The 26965-nt window shown below is 36.3% G+C and overlaps 1 protein-coding gene across 1 annotated transcript; it reads right to left on the bottom strand.

Annotated features, from left to right (window-relative positions):
• Nucleotides 1-26153, bottom strand: LOC122355621 (serine protease HTRA1B-like). Its single transcript, XM_043254127.1, is given in 9 exon segments — nt 1-903; nt 2937-3032; nt 3129-3186; nt 3285-3399; nt 3672-3704; nt 4470-4664; nt 17349-17556; nt 18490-18592; nt 25544-26153. Coding segments are annotated over 9 exon segments (1437 nt in total). The 5' UTR covers nt 26004-26153; the 3' UTR covers nt 1-734.
• Between the last annotated feature and the right edge of the window lie 812 nt (nt 26154-26965).

The following is a 26965-nucleotide window of genomic DNA, read 5'->3' as shown; positions in this document are numbered from 1 at the left end:
AACATTTTTTGACACATATTGCAGATGAAATCAGGTGAAAGGTTCACGTCAAAAAGACATTTGCACAATATAAATGTGCTATGAGATTAATGCTTACGAAAATGAACCATGGTTTTACTGCAAATGACAATTTGCTAAGCTAAGCTAATTTGCTAAGCTAACCATAATTTAACCATTGTGGTTATGCAAATGCTAATCATTCGGCTAAAAACATGGTTACTACACTTTTGATAGTTACACCGTGGTTAATTTTTGAAAGGGAAGCATAAAAATAAATTGCACGCATAAAAATTGGGTAAAACAATTATTTTTAATTACACTGAATTGTTTTAGTTGATACTTTTCAGTAATGAAATATAAGATTATAATCAACATTTACCTGCTTCATTCACCATCTTGAATGGAACTCAAGCTTAGGCAGCGTACTAGGTTTTGGAACAGCGTAATTATATACATTTCGGCATGTTAGTGAACTAGCCAGCACTAAATTCTCATACGTATTTACAAAAGGGCTCATTCTAACATGGTATACTAATGAATAAACAGAAAATGAGTTGGAAGATACGGGGGAAACAAAGTGAGAAAGGACATTTCCTGTTCTAAGATGAAAACAATATTCAGGTTGTTGATGGTCAGGCTGGAAAGTGTTCACTATGGTTTCTAGGAGGAGTGTGGCTCCGGACACACACTCGGTAAAAGTCTGAGAACCAGCTCATGGGTGAGCGTTGGGGAGGTCAAGGGTCAATCTCCTCAGGAATGATTGTGAGGATGACGTCTTCATTGCCGCGTCGTACCACTGTTCTCAGACTGTCGTCTTTCTTGATGGCCGTGCTGACATCACTGGCTGACGTGATCCTCTGACCGTTAATGCTGATTATGACGTCACTCTCCTTCAGGCGGCCGCTGCCAAACGAAACAGGAAGCGGTTAAAACCTACCTAATTTTAAGTCAGAACTGCCCTAATAGTTTTAACCGTGCTTCACGTTATTGGATTCTCGTTACAAAACAGTATTGGGTTTTATTAGGAGGTGATGTCATTACGTCTAAGCTAACTTTAAAAAGATCGTGAGCTGAGAAATCAAAATTGTCTTGATTTTGAAGTAGGAAGCCATTGTACTATTAACAAAACATCATGTAAGTCTCTTGTTAGTCTAAAATGAGCTACGTTGCATTTGTAAGAACTTGTTCATTTCATTTCACTGCGGATTTAGTTACAAATAAGGCAAACTTTTCAAATAGATTGAAACTAATAGACAATCCAACTATATTGGATCTGATGTCGCACCACGCAAGTGAAAGTGACTGTTTTTACTACATGGTCACCATGGTTTTCTCTGTTATTACAGATTGTTTGACACGTACTGAGTATTTATGCGTTTTTTTAAAGGAGCCATGGACTGAGGAACAGCTAAAAACAGTCTAAAAGCAGCTTATATTGAAGCCAGTCTGCCAAAGCGCCAGATTGTGGAATGGACAACTCTATGATGTAATAGCGTGGCTAAACACAGCCTTTGCAGAAGAAGCCTAGCCCCTCCCACTGATTCATGCGTGTGTTTACGAAAGAGGTGAACCCGTGGGTCCATGCAGAAACCAATCGATAAAGATGGGGACAAGATGCTTTGCAGGACCAAGTTGTGGAAAAACAAGTCTTTGCATTGCCTTACTTCTGATCTACTGATAACAGTGAGTGTTTGCTTCTGAGTCTACAATTCACCAAAGCTATTTAAACTAAGCATTCAGAGGAAGGGGGTCAATAACAGGACAGAAAACAGACGGTTATTTCTAAATTATGTATAAATGTACCAATCTTAATAACAGTATAAGTGGACCCCAGACAACAGTACAAAATAAAACACGGGCAGTTCAAACCGCTTTAAGCTGGATTGCTTAGTGAGAAACTAATTTCTCTGTTTCAGAATATATTTGGCTCATTCTCATTAAGTGTTTAGGTGTTTAGGTGTTTAGGCTTAAAAAATGGTTTTATGTAAATATTCATTCTAATCATCACTGCACTTTCTGTTCTGTTTCTATTATATTTTCACATTTCCAATTTAAAATGTTTTTTTTTTTTTGGACATAATACTCAATAAAATATATATTTTAAACACAAGTTTAAGTCTTTTTTTAAGCGATTACATTCATGTAACATTAAACCCTAAAAAAATGTTTTTTGGCATTCTGATTTTTTTAACCCCTCTAATTTCTGTTCAAGCCTGCAATTTCATTTTTTAAATCTAAAAATGTCTATTTTTGACATCAGTTCCCCTTTGGAACTGTTATTTATAAGAGTTTTTCTTTTCTTTTCTTTTTGGAAACCCTGAATGGATAATGCCCAAATATATAGTTTCAGAAATGTTAATATATTTAAGGAACCATGTCCTATGAGATTCGGCTCTAGTTAAATTTGAAATAGTTACATGTAACTGATTATTCTGTAATTCATGGTCATTTTCTGTAGATTCTAGCCACAAACTGTCCCTGTGTGTTGTACTCGTATACTAAATTGGCTACCCACAACGACAGGAAGTGGCCACTCATGTACTGTTCACATCATCTCATATAAGTTAAAATTGTGTTCACTACTTGTGATTCAAAGTTCACCCCACACACAAAGAAATCCCAAAAGTTACTTTTAGTTACAAAACCTTTTAACTTAAAGAAAAAAACACTGTTGCCTCAGCAGGAAGCTGACCATTTTGGAAGCTGTTCATTTAAACTATTATGGATTTAAATAGAGCATCTTTATGGTAAATACAGCATCGCATATGAAACTGCTGGACAGCAAAAAAATGGCAATGCACTTCTTCTTGTGATCTGGCACGAGTGCACAAAATTAAAGAAAAAAAATCAATCCACTTGACTTCATTCTTGCATGTAACTCCACTTTTCCTTGTTGAATATACATGGTGTATTGTGGAAAACTAGTGGCTACTTACACTTCAGCTGGTGTTTTGGGGATAACTTCAATGACGTACGCTCCAGAGGTGACATCTGGGAAATCACTCTGTTTTTCCTTTAGCTCTTTAGCAAGTCTGCGAGAAACAGATACAGTACAGACATAAATATCACGTTTTCTGCTATCCAGTTGTTATTATGTACATGTATAATGCACTGCATTTGTGACTTACATTGGGGTCAATGTCATCATTCTCACACCGATATACTTCTTTTTTGTGGCGGTTTTTCCTGAAAACAGATATGAGATATCACTGATTAAAACTTATCTCACGGCGGATAATTGTTTCAGATTTAGCCCACTTAATCCATAATTTGTTCCTCCTGACCTTTAGCCTGCCTGTCATGAGACTCGGCCAGGAACTGTCGGATCTTGTCGGATGGAATTGCGAAGGATATTCCTGCCGTCACCTTCAGCGTGTTGATTCCTATCACTTCACCATCCTACAGCAACAGACGCAAATGTAAACGCGAACGCCGCACATCTGCATGCACAGATGTCTTCCTGTCACAATGGGATTTTTCCGCCGTTGATCATAACGCATGCACACATGTTCACGGCTGACTCAACACACAGCCCTTCTGCCAACATATGTTCCTAGGCTCTTAAAAATATGCTATAAACATTCAACCCTGGCTGCATTCTGTTACTCCTGGTAATTCACTAAAAACAGTATTAACAAAAGGACGTAATAACAAGAAGCCAAAAATCTTACCAGGTTCACCAGGGGCCCTCCTGAATTGCCGTACTGAAACACAGAAAGAGTTTGGGTATATGAAAATAGCCAAGCTCTCATATAGAATAGAATAGAAAACATGTATTTTACAAGTATTAAGATTTTACATTATTAAGTGGTTTTACTGTATGTATTTTTGATTTTTTTTATAAATGCAGCCATAGTGAGCATAAGACCGTACTTAAAAAAAACGTAATGATTGCAATCGTAAAATGTACATGTTAAATATCACTGTCAAATTATATTTGTTCACCGTAAAAGAGCTATTTCTATCATGGTGTAATCTTTTTACTGGATATAGGTTACCTATATTTTACTGGATATAGGTTACCATTTTATTAAATTTATATGTGCATATTTATATATATATATATATATATATATATATATATATATATATATATATATATATATATATATATATATATATATATATATACATATATATATATATATATATATATATATATATATATATATATATATATATATACATATATACATATATATATATATATATATATATATATATATATATATATATACATAAACATATAACACAAGCATAGAAAATGCTCAAGAACATTTCAGACAGCACTTAAAGGCTTTTGCATCTGATCTATCATCCACTTCTTAATATATATTCTTGCTAAAATACATATGTGTTCTAAATAGTTGCAAATTATACACTAAAAATACAGTGATTTGAAACTAAGCATCACAGTAGTGACCCATTTAGCCAACAAACTGCTGGTACGCAGTGTATGATTAACTCACATTGATGATGGCATCTGTCTGGATGTAGTCCATGTCAGAGTTTCGCAGGCCCAGCTCTTTGCCCCCTCTCTGGGTGGTGCTGACGATGCCTGTGGTCACTGTGTTCTGAAGAGAGAACGGGCTGCCGATAGCCACCACAAACTCGCCCGGTCTTAGGTCAGCTGACCGGCCCAACAGCAACACTGGGAGTTTCATCTGCAATATGAAATACAATAAAGCGTAAGACTTTGACACAAATAAATAAATACGGAATTCATTAGATCTGTGCAAAAGTACGTGATATCCATTTAATCTCATTGCTGTGTTAATCTCACCGCTGAGATTTGATATTAATTTGTATAAGAATGTTCTCGGGTTGAGAGGAGTAATGTCTTAAGAGTGTATTAAGAGTGTTTTCTTCCAAGTGTTCTCTGGCATGGCGAGCTGAACTGTTCATAAGACAGAAAACACAACCGTAAAGCTTTCAGAACCATAATACACAGGTGGTATGAGGTTCTTCTGCTGAGTAAATGGTTTTCCAAACACAAAGTCCGACATTGTGGCTAAACAGCTTTACCCTTATCTCTATGTGCTGAGTTTGATGGGATGTCTTGCCCTGTATAGTGGTTTGAAATACTCAACATTTATAGATGATCTTGCAGATAATGAAAGGCCTCAAAGAACCACATGAGAAAGCCACACACCTCAGCTGCTCAGACTAAAGCAGACCGCAGCTTTCTGATGTTTTCTGTGGTACTCCCTAATTATCCTCTAATCATTCACATGTCTTTTGATGCACCTGATTCCAGTTTTAGCTTTTTGAAAGCATTGGGCACTATCATGCACACGGCGCAATGCGACGCCAGGATCAGCTCAAGTTTTTTTTTGCCCATTTCAGCCCAACGCAGTTATCTTTTTCACATCCAGCACCACGTTGTTTAAATAGCAAACTCACTTGACCCCAACCATTCAGTCAAAGTTCTTTAAAGAACCATGGCTTTCTTATCTTTTTATAATCTGAAGGACCTTTTGTGAAACGGAATGTTCTTCAGATGTTAAAAGTTCTTTCATGGCATCGTAAGGCACCTTTATTTTTAAGGGTGTTGTTGGCATGTTGCTTTTTTGACCATATAGTCTCCTCAGGTTGAGGGTTTCTCCACATACATAGTAAAAATGCTATGATGCAAGCTTTTAAAGGGAATGGGAAATGAGACTCATATTGGTTTATTGCATGTTATGCCCAAAACACACCTATGACTCATTAAGAGAATAGGTACAAAACTTTTGGACAATGTGCCTGGTGCGCGACGATTTTCCCATCATTAAACTAGCAAAACTGAATACATAGATGTCCTAAATGCACCTGCACCATGCTCTTAAGACCATGCACGTAGATTGTTAAAATAGTGCCTATGGCTGGTTCGACTAAAGACAGGTGCCTTGAAGCCTCTCTACCAACCCAGGCTCATTAGAAAAAGTATATGTTGCGCCAGTATAATATTACTTCGCTTCTTGCATGTTTCACAACACACTCAACATCCAGTGATTGGCCCTAAAAGTGCTAGAGTTTTATCTGAAACAAATAGGCGAAAAATGATTGTTAATTAATCTATCTGTCCCTTTAATCAGAATTTGCGTGAAAAGGAATAAAATGTGCTGCCTTTTACTGCCTCTTTTCACAAACAAATGAATTGTTTTAATTGGACCAAACCTGGAGAGTGTGAACATGCCTTTACTATATAAACTAACTAACTAACAAAAAACTTCAGATGGTTTTCTACCTCCACATACCTTTTTTCAGATTTAGGATACAGCCATGATAAACTTTCATAGCTCTGTTTATTCAGCGGTTATGTTGTTATATTATATCAGCTGTTATATTATAATACGTGACCGCTTCTGAAACAAACCAGCATACTCTGACCTTCTGGTTCTCTGCAAAAGCAGTGCAAGATGAGGTTCTTTTTGACAAAGCAAATCAGTGCAACTGACCAAGCAAGTGAACCACAGCTCATTGACTTTATGTGTGGAATCACATGGAACCGTATATCCTGGTATATGCACCAGACTGTGAATTTTTTGTTGTTTGAAAAAAAAAAGGGCATAAGGGCAATTAATGCCTGTGGTGGCCCCAGCTGTGTGCTTGACACCATTCTGAGTCAGATTTGATCCTCCCTTTTCAGTCGTGAGATTTCAACAGCATTCCCCTTCTGTCAACAGGAAAGGGAGGGGGGTGAAACAGAAGGGGCTGCTCGTATCATCAGGCTGGGCCTGGATGGAAAACAAGTCTGCTGAAACTCCCAAAACCTTTTGTAAAAATAAATGATTTAGTGTATTATAAATATTGTGGTTAAACTAGTGTCCTTCTAATGCCTCATCATATACAGTTATCTATCTGCGTGCGCACTGGTATGTACAGCTGTCACCTCGTAGCCTAAGGATAATTCCAGATGCTGGAATAGAAATGATGGTATTCTTATTAAGGGAAAGACGATTTTGCAGAAAAGCTGGAATGACGTCTGGCAAATCTGTGTGCTAAGTCAAGTATTACTGTTACTATTGCTTATACCTGGGCTTAGTGCTTCAAACAAAGACCTAAGATAAAGTGCTAAACCTTTTTCATGCAACTCATCCTGCATTGTGCTACATAAATGAATATTAATAAAGATGTTGCTTAATTATTTAAAATAAAACTGAAATTGTATTTCAATATAGCTTAAGGAACACCATTATGTCTTTATTTCAAAAATTATTTTAGTAATTAAAAAAACTATTTTTATATTATATTATATTATATTACTTTGTTTCTTATGTGGAACTATCCATTTAAAAAGACATCTCATAATATTAAATTTGAATGTTCCCCAATGAAATACACAAGACAAAGGAAGACCTTAAGGTTTAACTGAAACCCTACCAGAGGATACAGGAGGACAGAAATGAGAAAACAAGACCATATTTTTGAAAGCAAGTGGAGGGAGTATGGGAGAATCCCTGCTGAGCATTCCATTCGGTCTTATTTTGCAGATGTACAATCAATGCTTGGCTAAAGATAACACACTACTGTTCTACTCCTTTACTCACTCCCACAACATCTGACTGCATCTGACAGCCTACAATCACGCGCTTAAAGCCAGCAGGCTGCGTCCCGCACCACATTTGGTCTCGCTAAAATTAGTCTTTAAATTATATGTGCTTTTATGTGTAAAACAATATATGTTATATATACCGACCATCCCTTCTCTGTAACTGCACCTGTTCGAATGTTCTTAGAAAGACATGAGTCATCCTTTGCTCTTATTATTGCGCCAAACACAAAGAGACAACAGTGAAATTGCGCGCTCCTCCTAAATTTTAAATGCCACTTATCACCGACAGGAAATAGTCTTGTAACGATGCCCATGCTTCTGACTTCCTGTTTGAGAAATAGGTCAGTGAAGGAGGAGAGAAAACTAAATTCATAAAATCATTTGATGGGGTCTTGGTTAGTGTTAATGATGAGGATCATTGGTTTTAAACCTCTATAGGCAGAGATGTTGAATTTCTGCATCAGCTTGAAATCTGACACTTTACCACTTGCTGAGTGTCGCTTGTTAAGTACAGGACATTGGCATTTTGTTCTGATTGTACCAGCAGAAGGGTTGAGCTGGTGAAAGATGATCAGGTGATCAAGTACAAACACCAGGGGATGAGGGACAACAAATAATGATCAAGGACTCCTTGTAAAATTGGAAATCTGTTTTTAATGATTTAATGATTTTTATTTATTTATTGTATTCCTTTTTTTCAAGTCAAGTCAAGTGGCTTTTTTTCTTTTCTTGTTTTTGTAACACTAACACATTGTTTGAATAAACAAAGTTCTATTCTAAAAGCTGTTTATGATTTTTGTATTTTTGTGTGTATTTATGTATACAGAGTGTATTTGAAGAGTTTCCGCCAAGTGCATCAATATAGTGTCTGATAATTTTTTTTTTTTTTTTTTTTTCAAACGCCAGTCTCTCTTCTCTGCCTTGTATGACAAATGACATATATCTGCTCAACCAATCACAGCACACCACTCCCAGCATTGTAAACAGATTATGATGGTGCTTTGAATATACCGGGCATCTAGTTTTCCTCAAATAACTTGTACTTTGTGATCTGCAAACAAAAAAAATAATTAGGGTTTGTCAGTATAGCCGGATTTATGATTAGTATAAATATCCTTGGCGTGCTTTCAGATGGAGCGCCATTTCAATATCACTGACATGCTAGGCAATATCACGTTCATATTGGCAGATGAATGTCATTCTATTATATGTGGATCAACTTTGTTGCATACAGTTCCAACATAAAAAATAACTTTTATATTGATTTAATAAATTTAAAAGAAGTCATGGATTTATTGCATTTTGGGGGAAAAATGTGATTTTTTTTTAACCACCATACTAATAGCTTCTGTTTGAGGCATCCAGTTTTTATTATTTATTTATTTACCATGTATTTATTTTATTTTATTTATTTTATATATATATATAGGCCTGCCACTGTTAATTGATGACACTAATATATTGTTTGAAATACAAACATTCAATTTCAGGTGTTTGGCAAGCAAATACTGATTTCTCATACCCTCTCATTCTAGATGTTTCCTATTTTCATTTAGCTTCATTGCCCATCAGTGAGCTAACCAAAACATAATGTTCATTGATCGTCCTACAGGGCGAATTAATCAGCTTGTGTCGTCTGTGAGAGTGGAAACGGATTTGACGACTATTTCATTAAATCCCTCTAATCTCTTTACAAGTGGATCATTGAAGTGAATTTAGAAAGCTCTCTGAGAAAAGAAAACGAACAACCAATGCCAGACTCACAAAGATGAATTATCCCAAATGATGAGTCAGATTTTACAGGACCGTTTTCCACAGGGCAAAACGACTGGACTGATTTCAGACAGCTCAGTCTCGATGTAGGTCCAGTTGGAACTGATGTTTTTTTATCTGTTTGTCTCTTGCTGGAACTTTAGCCCATGACTCAGTGTGTTCAACAGCCTCAAGACATCCCATTTATCAAAAAAGAGGTTATTGGGAATTGCTGTGCTATTTAATTCATGTTTTTTAACACTTTTAGGCAAACCTAATTGAAATTAATATAATTCACCAAAAATATAAAGTGTTAAAAATCAGGTAAAAAACTAGCAATATTCAAATTCATTATTATCAATTTAACTAAAATGAAGGTCGAATCACTAATGTCACATGGACTATTTTAATGATGTCCTAACAAATCTAAATGTGGTAGTTGCGTTGCTGTGTATAGAGGGTTCAAAAGTTCTTAAATTTCTTCAGAAACATCTTAATTTGTCTACCAAACAAAGGTCTTACGGGTTTGGAATGACACATTGGTATAATGAGTAAAAAATGACACAATTCTCATGTTTGGGTAAACTATTTTTTTTAATCTTCAATGTATGATGTCTGAAGGCATCTTGAGGATGTAACTGTTTTGTGTTGTGTTGAAGATGTCCTCTCAGAACACCCATAAAGATGACAGGAAAACCATCCATATAACTAATGGCATTCTCTGACCATCTCATTATAATTTTAGCCTCATTGGATAAATTGGTTAAAATAGGAAAAAACAACTATGCAACGAACCTGATCCAAACAACATCCATAAACACATATTGGATGAGACAACTCTTCTGTAAAGAATTCAGTTGTTTTGAAAACGCTGTTGACTCAAAGGACACGTGATATGGATGCATGTTTATTGTGAGCAAAACTTCCATATTGAGAAAATCAATCCCAGCTGAACCCTTTTAAACTTCTGTGTTCTGCCAGAAAGAGCAGAAATCTTTGACAGAGTTTCCTGTTTCTCAGCAACCGTAAATCAGGTCCCATTGGGTTGCGGTTCCAAAGTCACAGTCTCCTGGAGCAGGTCAAACTCACTGTCTAGAAACTTCTGACTTGGGCTCCATGTATATTGACAGATCTGAGCTTTTAGCATCACTTCCACAACTTAAATGGCAAGGCAGGGATCACTCTAATACAGTAGATGTGAAAGCCAGAATATAGTGCCCTGAAGATTCCAAATAAAATATTGCTATGTATTTACCGACATATTCATAAATTCATTGTGACATTTCAAAAACATGACTCTAAATCATCCATTTATCACTTTTTCACACAATGTTTGAATGACACACTTTGCAATAAGGAGTCTGACCCAATTTTGGTGTCTTGTCCCATCATGGAAAAACTCAAGTAAGGCTGCTTTCTTGGAAGACAAGACCAAACCCTTTCAAATATGTGCTGAAACAACTCAGGGTGAATGACGACCACATGTCTGCCAGACACCGTCTCCTAAACACCCCGAAGGATGCCAAGACTCCTTGTATGTCTTTGAACTGGCATCGATCAGCTTAGAATGCAAAACTGCCAGCATGAATGTTTGCAGACTATCTTTGTGGTATGCGTTAACCACTGGAAAAGTACGCACATAAAAAGAATTCAATGACAAATCCAGCTGCTGTTTACCCAAGAAATGTTTACCCTCATTTGTATAAGCAATTGAATGCCAACAGCGAAACATTGAAGGCCGCTCTTTCTTTGCTCTAATGAGTCAGGAAGATGAGTCTGAGCAAGACTTCTACATGGGCCTTAACTAATACCAGACTCAAAAACTGACCCAGATTTTAGGGGATGTGTGTCCTTAAAGTCAAATTTGCACTAATGGATACTATTAAGAGAACATGAGACAAGTTACAACAATACCAGGGTAGCAAGCTGGCGTTGCAAATGAGCAAAGATCATCTTCAAATTAACTTTTCAGCGCATTGACATGAATTCCTTGTTATTTGGAGAGGAATGTTGCCAGCAGGGCTTCCCAAATTACTTTAAAGGGGAATTTCAGACAGAACAGTCAGTCCCAAATTAAGTTGAATCCAGATAACTAAGGCCCCATCCACAAGAAGACGCGTTTAGCTGTATATGCATATATATTTTTTTATGTATAGGTGTTTCGTCCAGATGGATCCAGAGAGTTTTGGGAGAGTGAAACCAATATTTTTTGAAACCGGGTCCCAGAGTGGATAAATCAGAAAACGCTGCATACGTGTTTTCGTGTGAACATTTTCTGAAGCTTTGACGCCATCAGCCCACATCTCACCCCTCGTAAGACAACACTACGTCATGTAACATGAAAGCATGAATAGCCCCCAATGATGGTCTGGCATGTCTACTACATCGTTTTGCGTCAGTTACACAGATATTTTTAGAGACGAGGATAAAAGTATATTTACGCTTTTGCCTTGTATGACAAATGACGTCTGCAAACTAGATACTGGAACCTTGACTCCCTTTTTTTGCATCAGGTTTGCAACGAGTTGGATGCATGAAGATGAAGTTCTTGTACTTCCAAGCAACTTTTTAAAGAATGTTTTCCTTGAAAAAGTAGCTTGTGCTATTTGTTTAAAATGACGCATCTATGTTCGATAAAGCATTTTGCTCCAAATGCGCTTATATTAAGACATTTTAATTTTGACTGCACAAATGATTTTATTATGAGGATGTAATTCAAAATTTAAATATAAAATGTAAAAAAGGAAGTCTAATGAAGTTATTTTATGTCCTCTTTTTATTTCTTTTTTTGTCACATTGGCTAAAATGTGCCTATTTTGGCTGTGTTTTCTAATTGACATACTCTCATTTTTGTCATTTTTGTAAAAGTAGCTTGACCAATAACACTTTTAAGCAATAGCCATCAAAGACTGTACATAATCAATGGATGCCAAAACTACTTTTCAGTCATTCAAGTCAGAAAGTATGAAAACAATAGAGAAACAAAGCCAAACCCAGACATTTTAGAAATCTTGACCATGACAAAAAAAGAAAAAGAAAAGTTGTTTGGTCACTCTGAAATTAAGAAAAATATAGAAATTTGCATGCTCAGACCTTCATCAAACATCCCATCAGTCTTACACGCAAACTGCAGCTGGAGTTTTGAGACTGTTTAATGACAGGGGCTTCTCCTGAGACTGCAGTAAATTAAAAAGCATGCAGCATTGTCAGGCTTGTTCTTCTGTTTGTGTAGTCTTCTAATAACATGAAGCTACTAATAGGGAACATAACCCACATCAATGAGCATATCCCGCAAACCGAAAAATCTGAATAAACAAAGGGCCCAGATAAAAGAGACAAGACTGAACCTAGCCTTCTTCTGTGGTCACCGATATACCAAGTACATACACAGTACAAAGAGAAAATTAGTGACTCAGGCATTTTATAATATAACCGCACTTTATATTTGCTTATACCATTTTACATGGCAGTCTGAGATTTTGAGGTATGCATAATCCATTTTTGGATTGACTCATCTTGGGAATGTACTCAAGCTATTTTCATGCAAGTTCAGCTCTCCTCTGACTGAGTAGGGAAATATCTCTAAATCATTTTCCAAATTTGATATAAATGGTAAACCCCCAGATGACGTATATTTCAGGTTGGTCCAGCCAATGTGCAATATAAAGCAAAGGCTGAACACAAGGGATGAATAAAGATCTGATAATAATATTAATCATTTAAATATCATCTTAATAAGACAAGAGATATAGAATAGGAGAGACTGGGTCTGGGAGATATAGAGTGACAACAGATATTTACATGCATGTTGTCTGTCACAATTGATTTACATGGGAAGTTAAATGTTTTTGTAACATACCATAGCAACCACACCATAATGCTCAGTATCGTTCCGTTCGGGCCTGTAAATAAAACTTAAAAGTGTTTTTTTTTTCCCTTCTCAAGTATGAGCTCATTACGCTCCATTAAAGCTGGATGTATCGAATATGATACTCAACAAAAAACACATGTGCAAACGTTTTGTTTAAAAGTCCAATCAACTGTTCGGATGACAGCGCTGCATGTTTTGCACACATTCGTGCCACCATGCGTCATTAATATTATAGAATCTGTAAACCGGAACTTCCCGAATGTACACGAATTCACTAACAACCATCTAACAGATCTGTCCGCTTCATCTACGAGCAACGTGTTTGGCAGTAAAAAAAGACCAGCTGTTAAATAAAGGCAGCCGTGTAAAGTCAGACCTGGAGTGGAAATACATCCTGACACAAAGTCCCTCCTGCCAAAGCTTGCATTGTGACCCAGATCTACACGTTTTTAAACATTTACACATGTACACTGATCTTTCATAAGTATCATGACCCAGATCTAAATGCAGATGACTCTGTATTAGTCATCCTTACCAGATATTTCCCCTCACCCTGATGTGGCCTGTCGAGACCCGTCTGTGATACGAACTGGAACTCAAAGAGTAACATGCTCTAACATGCTCTACTGGCATCTGTTTTCCTCTGTATCTCTGCAGGGTATGCTTTTCTCATCCAAAGGTTAGGCCCGTTTCAAACATCCTGCATTTGCAAGTTATAGCAGCAGCAGCAGTGCTACAATTCTTAAAGCCGGTGCAAAGCTTTCATCACATTCCCCCTTTGAAAAAAAGGCTGTTTGTCCAGTTGTCCCACCAATTGTGCGGCCCTGTGTCATAACATAACTGTAATGTTATTATAAAATATGCGTGGCTGATGCTGATAATTGCTTTCATGCTGTGGCTGATAATTAAAGTGTAGCTATGAAAGTGTCTTACACCACTCGTACGGTTGGTATACGTTTTGTAATGTTTGACTAATAATAATAATAATATATTTAAATATATAACAGAGGTAAATATGCATTACCTAATTAAATATGCATTCATTAGCATACATTTCCTGAGCAAAAATGTGAAATTCTTTTGTGTTCCAATTTATCAACATTTTAGAGGTTCCTTTTTATCTTTTATCCCTTCATAAATTAAAAATGCTATTTTTTTTTTTTTATAAAGTTACATTATATGAAAAATAATGCGTTTTTTATGTTAGACTAAACCCCATAAACACAATCAAGCTTAGAAAAGCTCAGATTTTGATAGAATGACCTGTGTAAAAGATATAAACATGTTTTCTGTCTACTAGTCTGATAAAATAAATAAGTTATAAAAGCAAAATCTTAAACTTAAATCTTTTAATTTATAAGTGAATGCATTTTTATTTATATATTTTTATTTTTGCAGTGTCCAACTAAACCCAAACTTTAAACCGAAGCTATGCACTGCTAAAATCAAGCTGATCATTCAGATCTGCTAAATAGAAGGTGCTTGTGTGCCAGTCACTGCATGTGGAATCTGCACTTAAACTGAGTAATTCCCTCCATTTTTATGTGGCTTCATAAAAACAGACTATATAACAAAGACTGAGTACATAATTACATCTATGGTGCATTTTCTGCTGAATCCAATGTGTTACGCACAGCAAAAATAGAGCACATAAACCACACGTGCATATGTGTCACTGCTAGACTTAATGAATATTGTAACATTAAAAGCAAATAAATAATAAATGAGAAGCTGAAATGAACATAGGTGCACTACATCCAACAAGCTGTCTAAAACAGGGTCAACAAGTTCCTCGAGATGTTTTTGGGATGTGAAATGATGTTGATTTAGGCTGCAATGTTCTCTCTGGTTTGAGGAATTGGCAAATTTAGTGGGAATAAGAAAACAAGAATGAGATTAGATCGAAAAGCACAGTAAGCGACCCTGAGAATAAACAGGTGTAAGCCAAAACCATTGGAAGGCAAGTCTGCAGCCTTTAAGCAAAAAAGCTAAATGGCTAAAACTAAAGCTGCTAATGGAAGGGGACCAGAGGACACTGCATGATTAGCTGAAGCGTCTCATGTGATCAAAGTTAACCGTCACAGACCCTCTTATCTCCCAATAGTAAGAACATCTCTGTGTAAGTACCACTGGTGAACCCAGCCCCTTTGGTTTTCTAGAAAGGGGATACACTGAGAGCCTTTTGACATTGTAAATGATACCTAATGGGTTTGAAAATGACTTCCGTCCAAAAATAACCAGACAAACAAGAGGGTTGCTGTAACAACCCTGCAGCATATTTAAAAACAGCTAGAACATTTCCCATGTCTGTTCTGTCATATGCTTTTAAACATGAAGAGGAGTTCTGACATGGAATTCTCAGTGGTGACCGAGACACGAACCAATCGAACAAAGACTGGCATGAAACTCAAGCTGAAACGAATATGAGACAGTTATCCAATATAAATTATTCACAGTACGGCAGTGACTAAGCAGAACCTGAGCCAGAGAGGAAGGGGGAGTTATGCATGAGAAGCCAGAGAGGAATTACAGAGACGTGGCACTGCTGTCTGCCAGGACAAAAGTACCAAACCATATTGTCAACTAAATCCAGCAACATTTGCGCTTTCTGGGTCAGTGCTGCCTATATATAATAAGTAAATAAATCGGATTTATATAACTAAATGTAATGTATGTACAGTAGATTATGAAATTAGAAGTTTGGTAAATGATTGGTCAGTACAACAATCCAGCTGTACTAAAATACAAGATACACCTACTGTACAACATGAAACCATCTACTGTGTATCTCTCTATGCAGCACTCTATATTCTCTAGTGGAAGGATGACACTTTTTTATACGTTCAAAGAAAATTTGCATGCGTAATATTTTTTATGTAGAAACCACTTTATAAAACATAAAGACACTTGAGACTATAATGTAAATATAGTCACTCTGGTGTACAGAATATAGACTTTTTGTACCTTATTTATACATTTTTTATAAAAATACTGTTCAGGACATCATACTTACCTATGCGAGTTTAAACCTATAAAGCAATATAAAGCATTATATCATTATATTGCATTATAATGCATTATAACATGATACACAACACAATATTTGGTGTTATTCATATGTAATGCATTATTTTTTTAATAAATAAGCATTACAATACATTAGTTTATCTCTATAAATGTTGTAACTTATTATATGTGTAATTAAAATGAATTGTAAACGCACTGAAACATCTATGCTTTAACAGCATTTGGCTTGTTTTGAAGCTATATACTTTTTTTCTTCAGAATTGCATTTTCCACTCTGAGTGTAATGTGCTGTCAGTGTAATTTAAGGTTATATGAGCAACTCTAATCAAATCCCTGTCAAAACGGTCTTGCATGGGTGTGGAGCCAGGCTTGTTTAGGAGAGCAATTTAACATGGCTTATCTGGATCTGTCTTTCTTCCTGATACAGAAGTGCCTTCTTTTAAACCAGGGTCATTATCCGGAGAGCCAAGAAAAACATTTTTCTGCCCGCTTCTATGCTTATTCTGAGGGAAATGGCATGAGATTACACTCATGATGGGGCAGCGTTTGGGGTCGGGCATAAAATGTATTTGCAATTCATTGCTAAAGACATCATGGAAACTCAGATGCTAATTCAACAAGACTAGACCTGTTATCAATCTCTTGAAAAGAAAATCTCCTAAGTGACTGATCTTGAATGCTCTTCTGAGTATGTTTTATGATGCATCCAAGCTATGTAAAAAAAAAAAATATTTATGAGTTGAATGCACATGAACAGGAACACAAAATCATGTTAGCAAATGGGAAACTCTGAACTCTCACGGAGGCCAGAGTTTCCGAGTTGAGGGCATCTCGGTGAGAAAATATGGCGGGCTCAACAGATGCAGCATCTGTAAATTTGTGAATTATTTATTATTATTTTTACTTGCAACACAACTACTTCAGTCACATACAAAATGTGATAGTATTGTACAATTCTGTTAGAACTAGTCTCCTCACGAAATGCACAGTAGGTAATTTCAGTGTAGAATTTGGATTTTAAAAAAAGATACAGTACGATACCCTAAAATCGTACTTCTGCAGGCTTCTCGCTTGATTTTGGAATAACTTGAGTCTTAATTTATATGTGGTATCCAAAAGACCAGAGTGTGAAATACTATACGGACAGGTATGGACAGGAACTTACGGAGCATCTATCTTGATGAGAGCGATGTCTGCTTTCTCATCTACGTCTTTGATTTTGGCTTCATAGGTGGCGCCCGTCTTCAGCTCCACCTTCACCCGGTGTTTGTTGGCTACCACGTGGGCATTGGTTACAATCAGGCCATCTTCAGACACCACGAAACCAGAGCCGCTGGCCACGGCCACTTCCCGCTTGGTGAACATCATTCTAAGAAGGAAAAATTAAGAATTTCTTGAAGCTTTTCAACAACTTTCCACAGAGGAACAGCAAAGAATGATGGTTGCTCAACATTCTTGATTTGACCATATTTTCCTGCAGGATTTGAGACCTAGGAGGAACTTCCATTGACAAGTGATTTGTGGAAAACATGACAGTTATTCTCCATATTTTTTTTTTTTTTACCACAGTGCTCAATTTCAACAAGCTAAAATTGAGGTTGGCTGTTTTCTACATTCCACAAATTGTGTCTTATGCAGTGATAATGATATTGCGATTATTGCTATTATTTAAGAGGGATATTCCATCCATACTCAAGTCAGATACTTTATGTTATTCTATAATGAAGATAAAGCTTAATGGATTATGCCTTAAAAATGACTTATGAAACGCACGCAACATGATTTATCCAAGAGGACCATGGTCCTGGAAGAACAATCTTGTCAATTAATCATAGATCACCTTCTCCAAAAATCTGAAAGAAATTATTAGCTAATAAAAATGTTGTTTTAGGGCCAATATGGATGCAATGTCGCATACATGGAAGAAGTAATTCCACCCATATTGATGATAGTCGACTAATAAAAGAGCAAACAAGTGGGAATATCTGTTTTGCCGGTGGTGACTCTTAAAATCGGCAGTGAAATACCATGAGAACAAAATTGAAATTCAGTTCACTTTTAAAAATAAATGTTCCAAAAGGGTATCAAGATCCATTTGCTGCTCATCAAAGAACCCGTTCCTAAAGAAACCTTTAATTTATTTTTGTGAAAATACTTTTTAAAAGAACTTTTGTGTAATGTGAAGCTTCCACAGATGCTAAATGGTTTTCATGTAACTATAGTCAAAGACAGTCTTGATGAAGACGTGCTCTCTGAGACATGAGATCGCTGATTAATGGAGTGTGTGATTCAGGATACATACTTGCGGAACAGCTCAATGTGAACCACAGCTGGAGCAATCTTCTCCACCACATCAGCGATGAAGTTATATCTGTGCCGGAGGCTGTCTGGATTATCCTCATGGCCTGGAGAACATATGGCAAACAAAGAGTAAAATTATGTTGTGTAAATTATAAAGTATAAAATTAGTATAAAATTAAACCAAAATATAGAGTGCAGATAATTCTAATTGTATATCACTATTTAATTCCAGAACTGGATTACAGATTTGTCAGTAAAGTTGCGCAACAGGGTCCTTAGTGCTAATGTTAGCAAGTTTCTTTAGTTTATTTATTTATAATTAAATTAACTAGCATGATACGCTACCTAAAATTTAATTAAATTAAAAAGTATTTTTATTGTGATTTTCTGGCAACCAGAGCTGTGTATTATTTATTTATTTATTTTTGACAGTACAATTTTTAGAGCACTTGCTTAAACAAACATGAAGTATTGATTTGAATAGAAATTACTTTATTATTTAATCGAAATTAGAGATCAGTGTGCTATGGAAAACATGAAACCAGCACAACTAGGAATGTCTTGCAAGGAGACAAGACAAGTGTTTAGTGTCTTTTTACAAAAATATTCGACCCCAGAATTCCATGATTGCTCAAACAGAACAAAGCATCTATTCTTGAGAAAGTCTCTCGTTCTAATTATTCCATACCAGCCAACATAATCTTGCTTATAAAACAGCAAACTGAAGGAGGCGAATGTTTTTGAGAAACAGGGGTCAGCTTATCTAGAAAACGATACATCCTTAGTCTGAAAGTGCTTATAAAACTTGGATACGAGTCAAAACATATTATTAACTTTGTCCATGTAACACCATTTTTTACCTTGCATAACCCTTGTTTCACAACATCTGCATGCAAGCACATCTGCACTGCTCCCTTGTCCATGTTAGGTAGCGTGCTAGTTGTTTCTTCCCTAAGGGTCTGTGTACAGCTCTATGCATCCACTGTTTGAAATCCCCAGTGATAAACAGCACCTTGACCCAAAACTTTTATGTCTTTTTTTTTTTTATTTCTGGGAAATTTGCTGCAATAGTGAATGCTCATCTATTAGGGTTGTAAAAAAGAGCAATTACCATAATACAACACAGATGGGTAAAGAATAACTGCACAATTGGCAAACCAAATACCACCTACAATATGAGCGTGGAACTAACAAATCATGTACACCCCGCTGTTTTTTTTTGCTATAAATAATATCAGATGCGAAATTCATGGGAAATGTCTTTTTTAAATGCCTCTTGACAACCTCTGGCAGAGGGGAAAAAATCTAAAGTTTCTAAGCTGAAAATTAGTTGTGAATAGGAATTACATTTTACTATTGTAGAAACAGGCTGGTAAAAACATATTTGTAGGCTTATATAACTGATTGCCATTCCCTCTAGCATATCCCATCATGACTCTGGAATCTTGATAATGGAATTGTTTTTCCTCCCTCATAATATGGCTGCACATCTGTAGAGGGTTTAGCACGTTTAAAGCGAGAGAACATTTCATTTGTTATGTCATAGCTGGCACAAAATCTAACACATTTGTGCAACCCACATACGAGTCATGTTTTATGCGAAAAGTACAAATAATGATTCTATAGGCTCCAGGGACGCGTGAAAAGGTCAGGAAATGGCCACATGGACATCTGCTTCATGCAAGTGCAATTTTAACAAACTGAAAAGAAAATGGCACTGCTTTCATAACATTTCATTTTACTTACTTCAGTGTTTTTGACAGATTTCCTCAGAACAAAAAGCAAGGGAGCCCCAAGTTGGGTAAATGGACGTATAGCCTTAGACTGTGTCAATGTTTTGTATTTTATGTAGTTATAGGATGTCTTATACATTATGTGCCCTTCCAGACAATTTTTTCAAAAATCATACTTTTGGTAATATATAAAACAGCTTTAGCAACTACATTACAATAAGAAATAGAAAATTACATTATTTTTGGTAAGTGTATAAAACGTATTTAAAAAGTTTTTAAATATTACTTTTGACCAATTAATGAGCAGGTCTGTATGAATCATGCACAATTAATCACTCAACTTTCACAGCTTGCTTTATATAATGAAAATATGATACCAAGGGTAAATAAGTGATAGTGAAGCTGCAATAACTAACATTCAAGCTATTGTTCAGATACAAGTGTTCCAGGTACATTATGTGTTAATATTAACTATCTATGAATATCACTCTTTCTACTGATTCCAGTTTTAGTGGAACTTTATTATTATTGCATATAAGACTAATAATCATTTTTAAAGATTATTAACATCTTCGGTCTACAGTGAAAATACTGTCTTATTTGAATCAGGTTTAAAAATTCATTAAAAACCTCCCCAACTATCAGAAATAAATACCTCCTGATCTTTCAAATTTCCTGTGATGTTTTCCTTGGTTACCCATTGGGAGAAAAACTTAAATTACATCGTTGAATTACTTTCAAGATTATCAGTTTTATGACAGTCAACCATTGTTTGCCAATTTCATGACAATAAAAAGAGTACTGCCATAAGCTGAATCCTGAAAGCTTGACTAATGGCTTATTTTATTTCATTGTAAACTCCAAATACAGCTCACTCTAAAATGGCTGTTTAATAGTAAACGCCCACTCTTAATGTAAAACATGCCAAAATGATATTACATTGCATCTTACAAGTTTTGCGACACTTTAAAATGTCCAGTTTGTGGTGATAAAAATTTTTACAGTTTACGGAAGCAGATACATAAATCTCGGTTGCTGTACATATTGCAGCAGTGGCACCAAAACGTTAATGCTCCCTTACAAAAGTAACATAACTGACAGCGGGATAAGTAAATCAGAGACAACAACGCATTTGCTGATGCAGCTAAGCCATTTTAGCTATTTCTTTGAGTTCTTTTACAACAACTCGTAATCCTGAGCACTCAGCATTGTGAATTCAACTCTGTACCAGGTGCACTACTGAGCAAGTTTACTGTGTCAAAAAAATTGCTGGTTTCGTAATGCAAATTTAAACCTTATTAGTTTACAAATAATGCACCTAGGTTAAATATGTTTTGTGGTCATAACATAGTATTGTGCAAGGAACCAAGAAAAATTAATTCTACCCTGTAATAACAGTTTTTGAAATGTATAATATTTGTTGGTATTTTACTGTAACTTGCATTCATTTTTCATTAAAGTGTGTACTTAGGCACTATTCTATGACAGTAGAAATATAGTATATAGCAGTATTGTACTATAGTATGTAGTAATATATAGTATAAATAGTAAGAGTAGTGTGTTCATACTGAAAATTCCAATAGGAAAAAGTGCTCTTTATGATGTGCTTAAATAACAAAAAAAGAAAAAAAGAAAGAAAGTGTGGAATGTTGGACACTCCGCATACACGACACGGTTCAGTTGTATAGTGCATCATTTCGGACATTAGGAGGACATCTTTGGATACTACTTTGGATACTACAAATACATCTTGCTTCTTTAATAATCATAGTTTCACAGTTTGACATTTTGATACTAATATGTGAATTTTAACAGTCAAACGATGGAAGCCGTTGATGTGATACAGATGTGGTACATTTACCAGAAAAGTCTGGCCATTTTATGGTAATTTACCTGGTTCAGTGTGTGTAAGTGCTAATGAAAAGCAATGTGTTATAAAGACAGCACTGCAATAAAGTTGCCCCTTGTTTGTTCGTCAGGCATCACATGTTTCTTCGTCACGTGTCCCGGCATGTTATAATTTTTTTTTGCTAATGTTAGATAATAGCGTTGGTGTACAAAGCGCAGTTTACATGTTTGTAAATTATACAAGAGGCTGATATGTCATCATTATCCTCGCAAATGTGTCTTGTTGTCTTGTCGTGAACACCGATTTGGTCACAAATATTTATTCAAAATTTCGAAATTCGGCTCTTTGGTTAAATTCAGTTATGTTGCTATGTATTGTTTGTCATATTAGGATTAGTATTATGGTCACCAGACTAAAAAAAGTGTTTGAAATTGTTTTGGATTACAGGTTATGAATCATGTGGATATTCAGATATTCCAGGTGAAATCTGGGCCAGTTCTTTTTATGAATGGGAAAACTGTCGTAATGCAAACAGACGTCATTAGCCTCATGTGAACTATAGTACATTGCCAACTATAGTAGGAAGGCTTGCAAATAGACTTAGAGACAGTTGTGATGTAATGTCGTTTGTGTGCTATTAGTGGGTCACATCCTATTGACTTAAACACAGAGACGATTTCTTACCAACAGTAGCATTAGTGTAGCCACATGATTTTTATCATCTTTAAAGAGCACTATGTGAAATATAACGAATGTAATTGAAAGTGTAGCCTATATGTTACAAATACGAGCCTACCGGGATGGTACTAAATAACCACTTTGAAATTATTCATTTTATGAATTACTCATTAACGCTTGCGTTACACATCTCAAATCTGAATTCCAGTTCAAGGACCTTTCTCAATCCCTTCCTGTCTTCTCACACTGTCCTAGCACAAAAGGCAAAAAAAAAATCCTTAAGAGTTTAAACATTCAAATTATATCCATTTGTCATGCAATATCTGGCAACCGGAAGTCTTGGATCAGTAGTCCCAGTCAAAGGGGTAACGCAAGTCTGAAGCATACCTGCCCTCCCTGACGATTTTTCCACATTTTTGCCTGAACTCAGAACTGCGGTGTAGACATAGGATTCTTAAACTTCCCTTACGGTTCTTATACTCTGCATGCCACCGGCTGAGATTGTCTTGCGGTATGCATTTCCTCCTCTAATGCAAACTCAGCACTTGGGGCAAACCAAAGAGTGTGTGTGTGTTGGCTTTACTGCAGCGTACAGTAACACCCTTGCTTCTTCAGCTTATGTTTGAGACAGACGCTCTTTATACTGTCATTTATGCAGTAAAATCTGTAGTCGTTAAAAATCTACACCACTGATTCTCTTGCCCAATAAATCACCAATAAACTGACGTCTGTGAGCAATTAAAGCCAAATGCCCTCAGTTTGGGGAATTTTAAAACATGATATCACACATATGCCCTTCGCGGATCGTTTGGGCGTACAAGAATGTAAGTGTTTGGGCAAGACCCCTAGACCTCTCATCAAAGGGGCGTGGACAACATATAAGGGTGTTTCTTAAACACTTAAAAAAACGATAAATTCTGGGACATTTTTCTTTTGTTATATAAAGACAATTATTTTTTATTATGTCATCCTCATTTGCTTTAATACTAAATATATTTTAAGTTTGGAAACTAAATGGCTGGATATTATTAATGGACATCGACGGTGTAAAAAAGTCCACAAGGCCAAATGCTTCTCCTAAAGATCTCCTGAATTTGTGGTTAAGGAAAAAAACGGCTCCAAGACTGTAAAATTTGACCTAGATCTGGATCCTCAGAGAATAGGCTTCTTAGATAATGTCCAGCCTCGAGAACTCCAGATGTAGATTACATCATGTGATTAGAGATGTCTTGCTGTAATAGTTTTGACTGAGTAGAAACAGAGCCTTGGCTGTAGATCTAAGACGAACTTTTCAGCACAACTTGGGTGCACAAACACTGTAAAGCGCTATTTTTGGCCAGTCCAACGTTGACCGGAACAGAAGTGAGGTGATAGCTTAATGAGCCAAAGGGAATACGCAGAAAGCCGGGTTACGTGGATTTGTGCAGACAATGCCAGGCTTGATTTGGAAATCATGTCCAATGACATGAAGGCCTGGTAGCACCTAATTAATCACATCAGATGAGGTTTGTTCAGTGTGTTCAGTCTATCTGTTTCAAAACCTATATTGTTGAAACAAAATTGACAAATTAAAATTTCAGAGAGGCTGGTCTAATTGTGCAGTCAGAGATCTTATTTTCCATTTTGCGCTCGTTTTCGAACCGACTGTCTTATTTCACAAGCTCATAATAGATTTTATGCATCAGATAATTTTCGAAACTGACAAAAAATTAGTTTAAATCATTGTTGGCTATCATTTGGATTTTTAAAATCTAATTACGTTTGGTAGCATTTTTGCTTTGTGGAAAACAATATGGGTGGTGAGAACGACTTTTTTGAAACACCTAACATTTAATGAATACCTCCTGATGGGACCAAACCCTTTAATGCACTAAATTTATGGAGACCACGCTGTCTCTCTTGAAACTCAAACTTTTTTGGAATCTACATTTCCTGTTGCAATTCCAAGAGAATCTGGATGAACTACAGCTGACTCCTCTTGCAGGGAAGGGTGTAGGCATGTGGTTATCTGCTGTGATTTGTTTTGGCACCTTTTTCCAGTTTGTTTCCAGTGCCAAGCATAAATCCCGGTAATGGGGTTGCAGACGAACTGGCAACATCTAATAAGCTTCTGTGTTTACTGTCTTGAAAAGGAGCCAGTTTAAATCACGCAATATCAAGACGCTAAGCATTCTGCCAACTTAGAATTTTTTGATTAGGGGAGTATAAAATTCAATCTTTTCTCATCCATTAGAGGAGACTTGAACTATCAATGTTATCTAAATTATAAGAGATCAGATAGCTGATAAGGTAAATATTGAAGAATTATAAGAGTGGGTATAGTTGGATAAAAAGAAGCAGGATATGTGAGTCATTGCTGTATTATTGGAGTGTATTTGATATTTTGTCTGAATTCCCTCTTGGGCATTTTGACTTTATAGTTTTTCAGCAGACTATCGCTATATAACCCATGGTGATTTTATAAAAAGAAAAACTCTTGGTCTTTTAGAATTGTCTAAATATTGGGATGCTGATCTGAAGAACTTTTTTTTAATTTTCTTTAAAAAGCCATAAATAAACCCCAGAATTAAGCTTGGGTCCGAATTAGGAGTCTTAAGCTCACTGTGTTTTGACACGGTGCTCTAAGATGTTATAGGCAGCTCACTAGGTTTGGGATTTTTGGTTCCGCAAAGAACCATTCAGGTCTGAGGAACATAAAACAAAATTGCACTGTGAAAGTTCTTCATGGAATCATAGGTGCCAATGAAGAAACTGTGATATTTAAGAGTGTAGGATGCAAGCACACAAGGTCTTACCTTTCCCGCAGGCTCCTCTCTGGATGAAGATGATGGGTGGCTGCTGGAGTTTCTGTGCCCGGTTACTGACTCTCTTGAGCTCGCAGATGTTCCTGTAGGACACCCCATCACTGCCGCAGACGGGCTCGGGGATCTTACAAACGCACACGCCGGTCTTTCCTCTCCTCCTCACGGTAGTTGTTGATCCGACCCCCTCAGTGACGGCGCACTCCAGACCCTCTCCACACTCCGGGTCTCCCAGTTTCCCTGTACCGCCGCAGGGCTCATCCTCGCCGGCCGCGCACACCGGGCAGCAGTCGCACTGGTCCAGGATGTCTCCGGCCAGACACTCGGCCGGTATGGGCGGACACACACTCTTATCGCAGCGCTCCGGACATCCGATCACATAACGCTTAGAGATCCGCGCATCGCACAGCACAGGCACCAGAATAACAGACGCGCAGAGAACCCACAGATGCATTTTAATATTGTTCTGTGATAAACTTTTTCAAGTAGAATCTCTTCAAGTAACTAAGTTGAAGAATACGTCGCCGGACAAATAAAAATATAACGAACGTAAACTTGACAGAGTTTGTTGTGCTGTCAAATGCCCGTTGCCTTGCGTTTCTGTGACAGACTTTATAAAGCTTAGGGAGTATAAACAGCAACGCCGATTGGATGGATAGGAATGACGTCAAATATGTGGGCGGGACGGGGAGAAAGGGTAAACATTGAGGCCACGCCTCAAGCATGTGTTTAAATATTGTGCTAACAAATCCCATACATCCCATATATACATAAAATGTCATGCATAAATAATAAATAAATAAACAAAAACATCTGCATAAGTTGTATTTGCAAGTATATTTTAAGGTACAATTCATAAAACAGAAAAAAACAAACAAAAAACAATAAGAGATCTGTCACAGAACGATTTCAGATTGATTTTATAAAGCATACTAGACTGCAATGAAAAAAAAAGTAAAAATAAATAAATAAAAGTAAAATTGTATCCTGACAATCACAACTTTTAAATTCAAAATTAGTATTATTATTAAAGTCCAAATAATCAATCTAAATACATGAATTTATACTATCAAAAAAAATAATAATAATTATGGATTAAGTCAGTAGACTGGCAATTTCAGGTTATTTTTATGGGTTAATTTGGGTATAATTAGCTCTTCAAGGTAAAAATTGAATCTTACTTATTAAATTATTACAGTATCTCTTTAAGATGCTTTACAGTATATTTGTATTATTATACAACTATTATTATTCAAGTCATAGAGAGTGATGTGACAGCCTATTCTTAATATTTATTGCCATATTAAATTTAACTAATTTGGGATAGTACAAAAAATACTTTTAATATTTCAGATCTAGTTCTTTAGTACAGAAATACTGCAAACATAAGCGATGGGTTCCTGGGATCAAGCGATG

Source organism: Puntigrus tetrazona, chromosome 12 (genome assembly GCF_018831695.1).
Source record: "Puntigrus tetrazona isolate hp1 chromosome 12, ASM1883169v1, whole genome shotgun sequence".
Lineage (NCBI taxonomy): Eukaryota > Metazoa > Chordata > Actinopteri > Cypriniformes > Cyprinidae > Puntigrus > Puntigrus tetrazona.
This window is presented reverse-complemented; position numbering and strand designations above follow the sequence as displayed.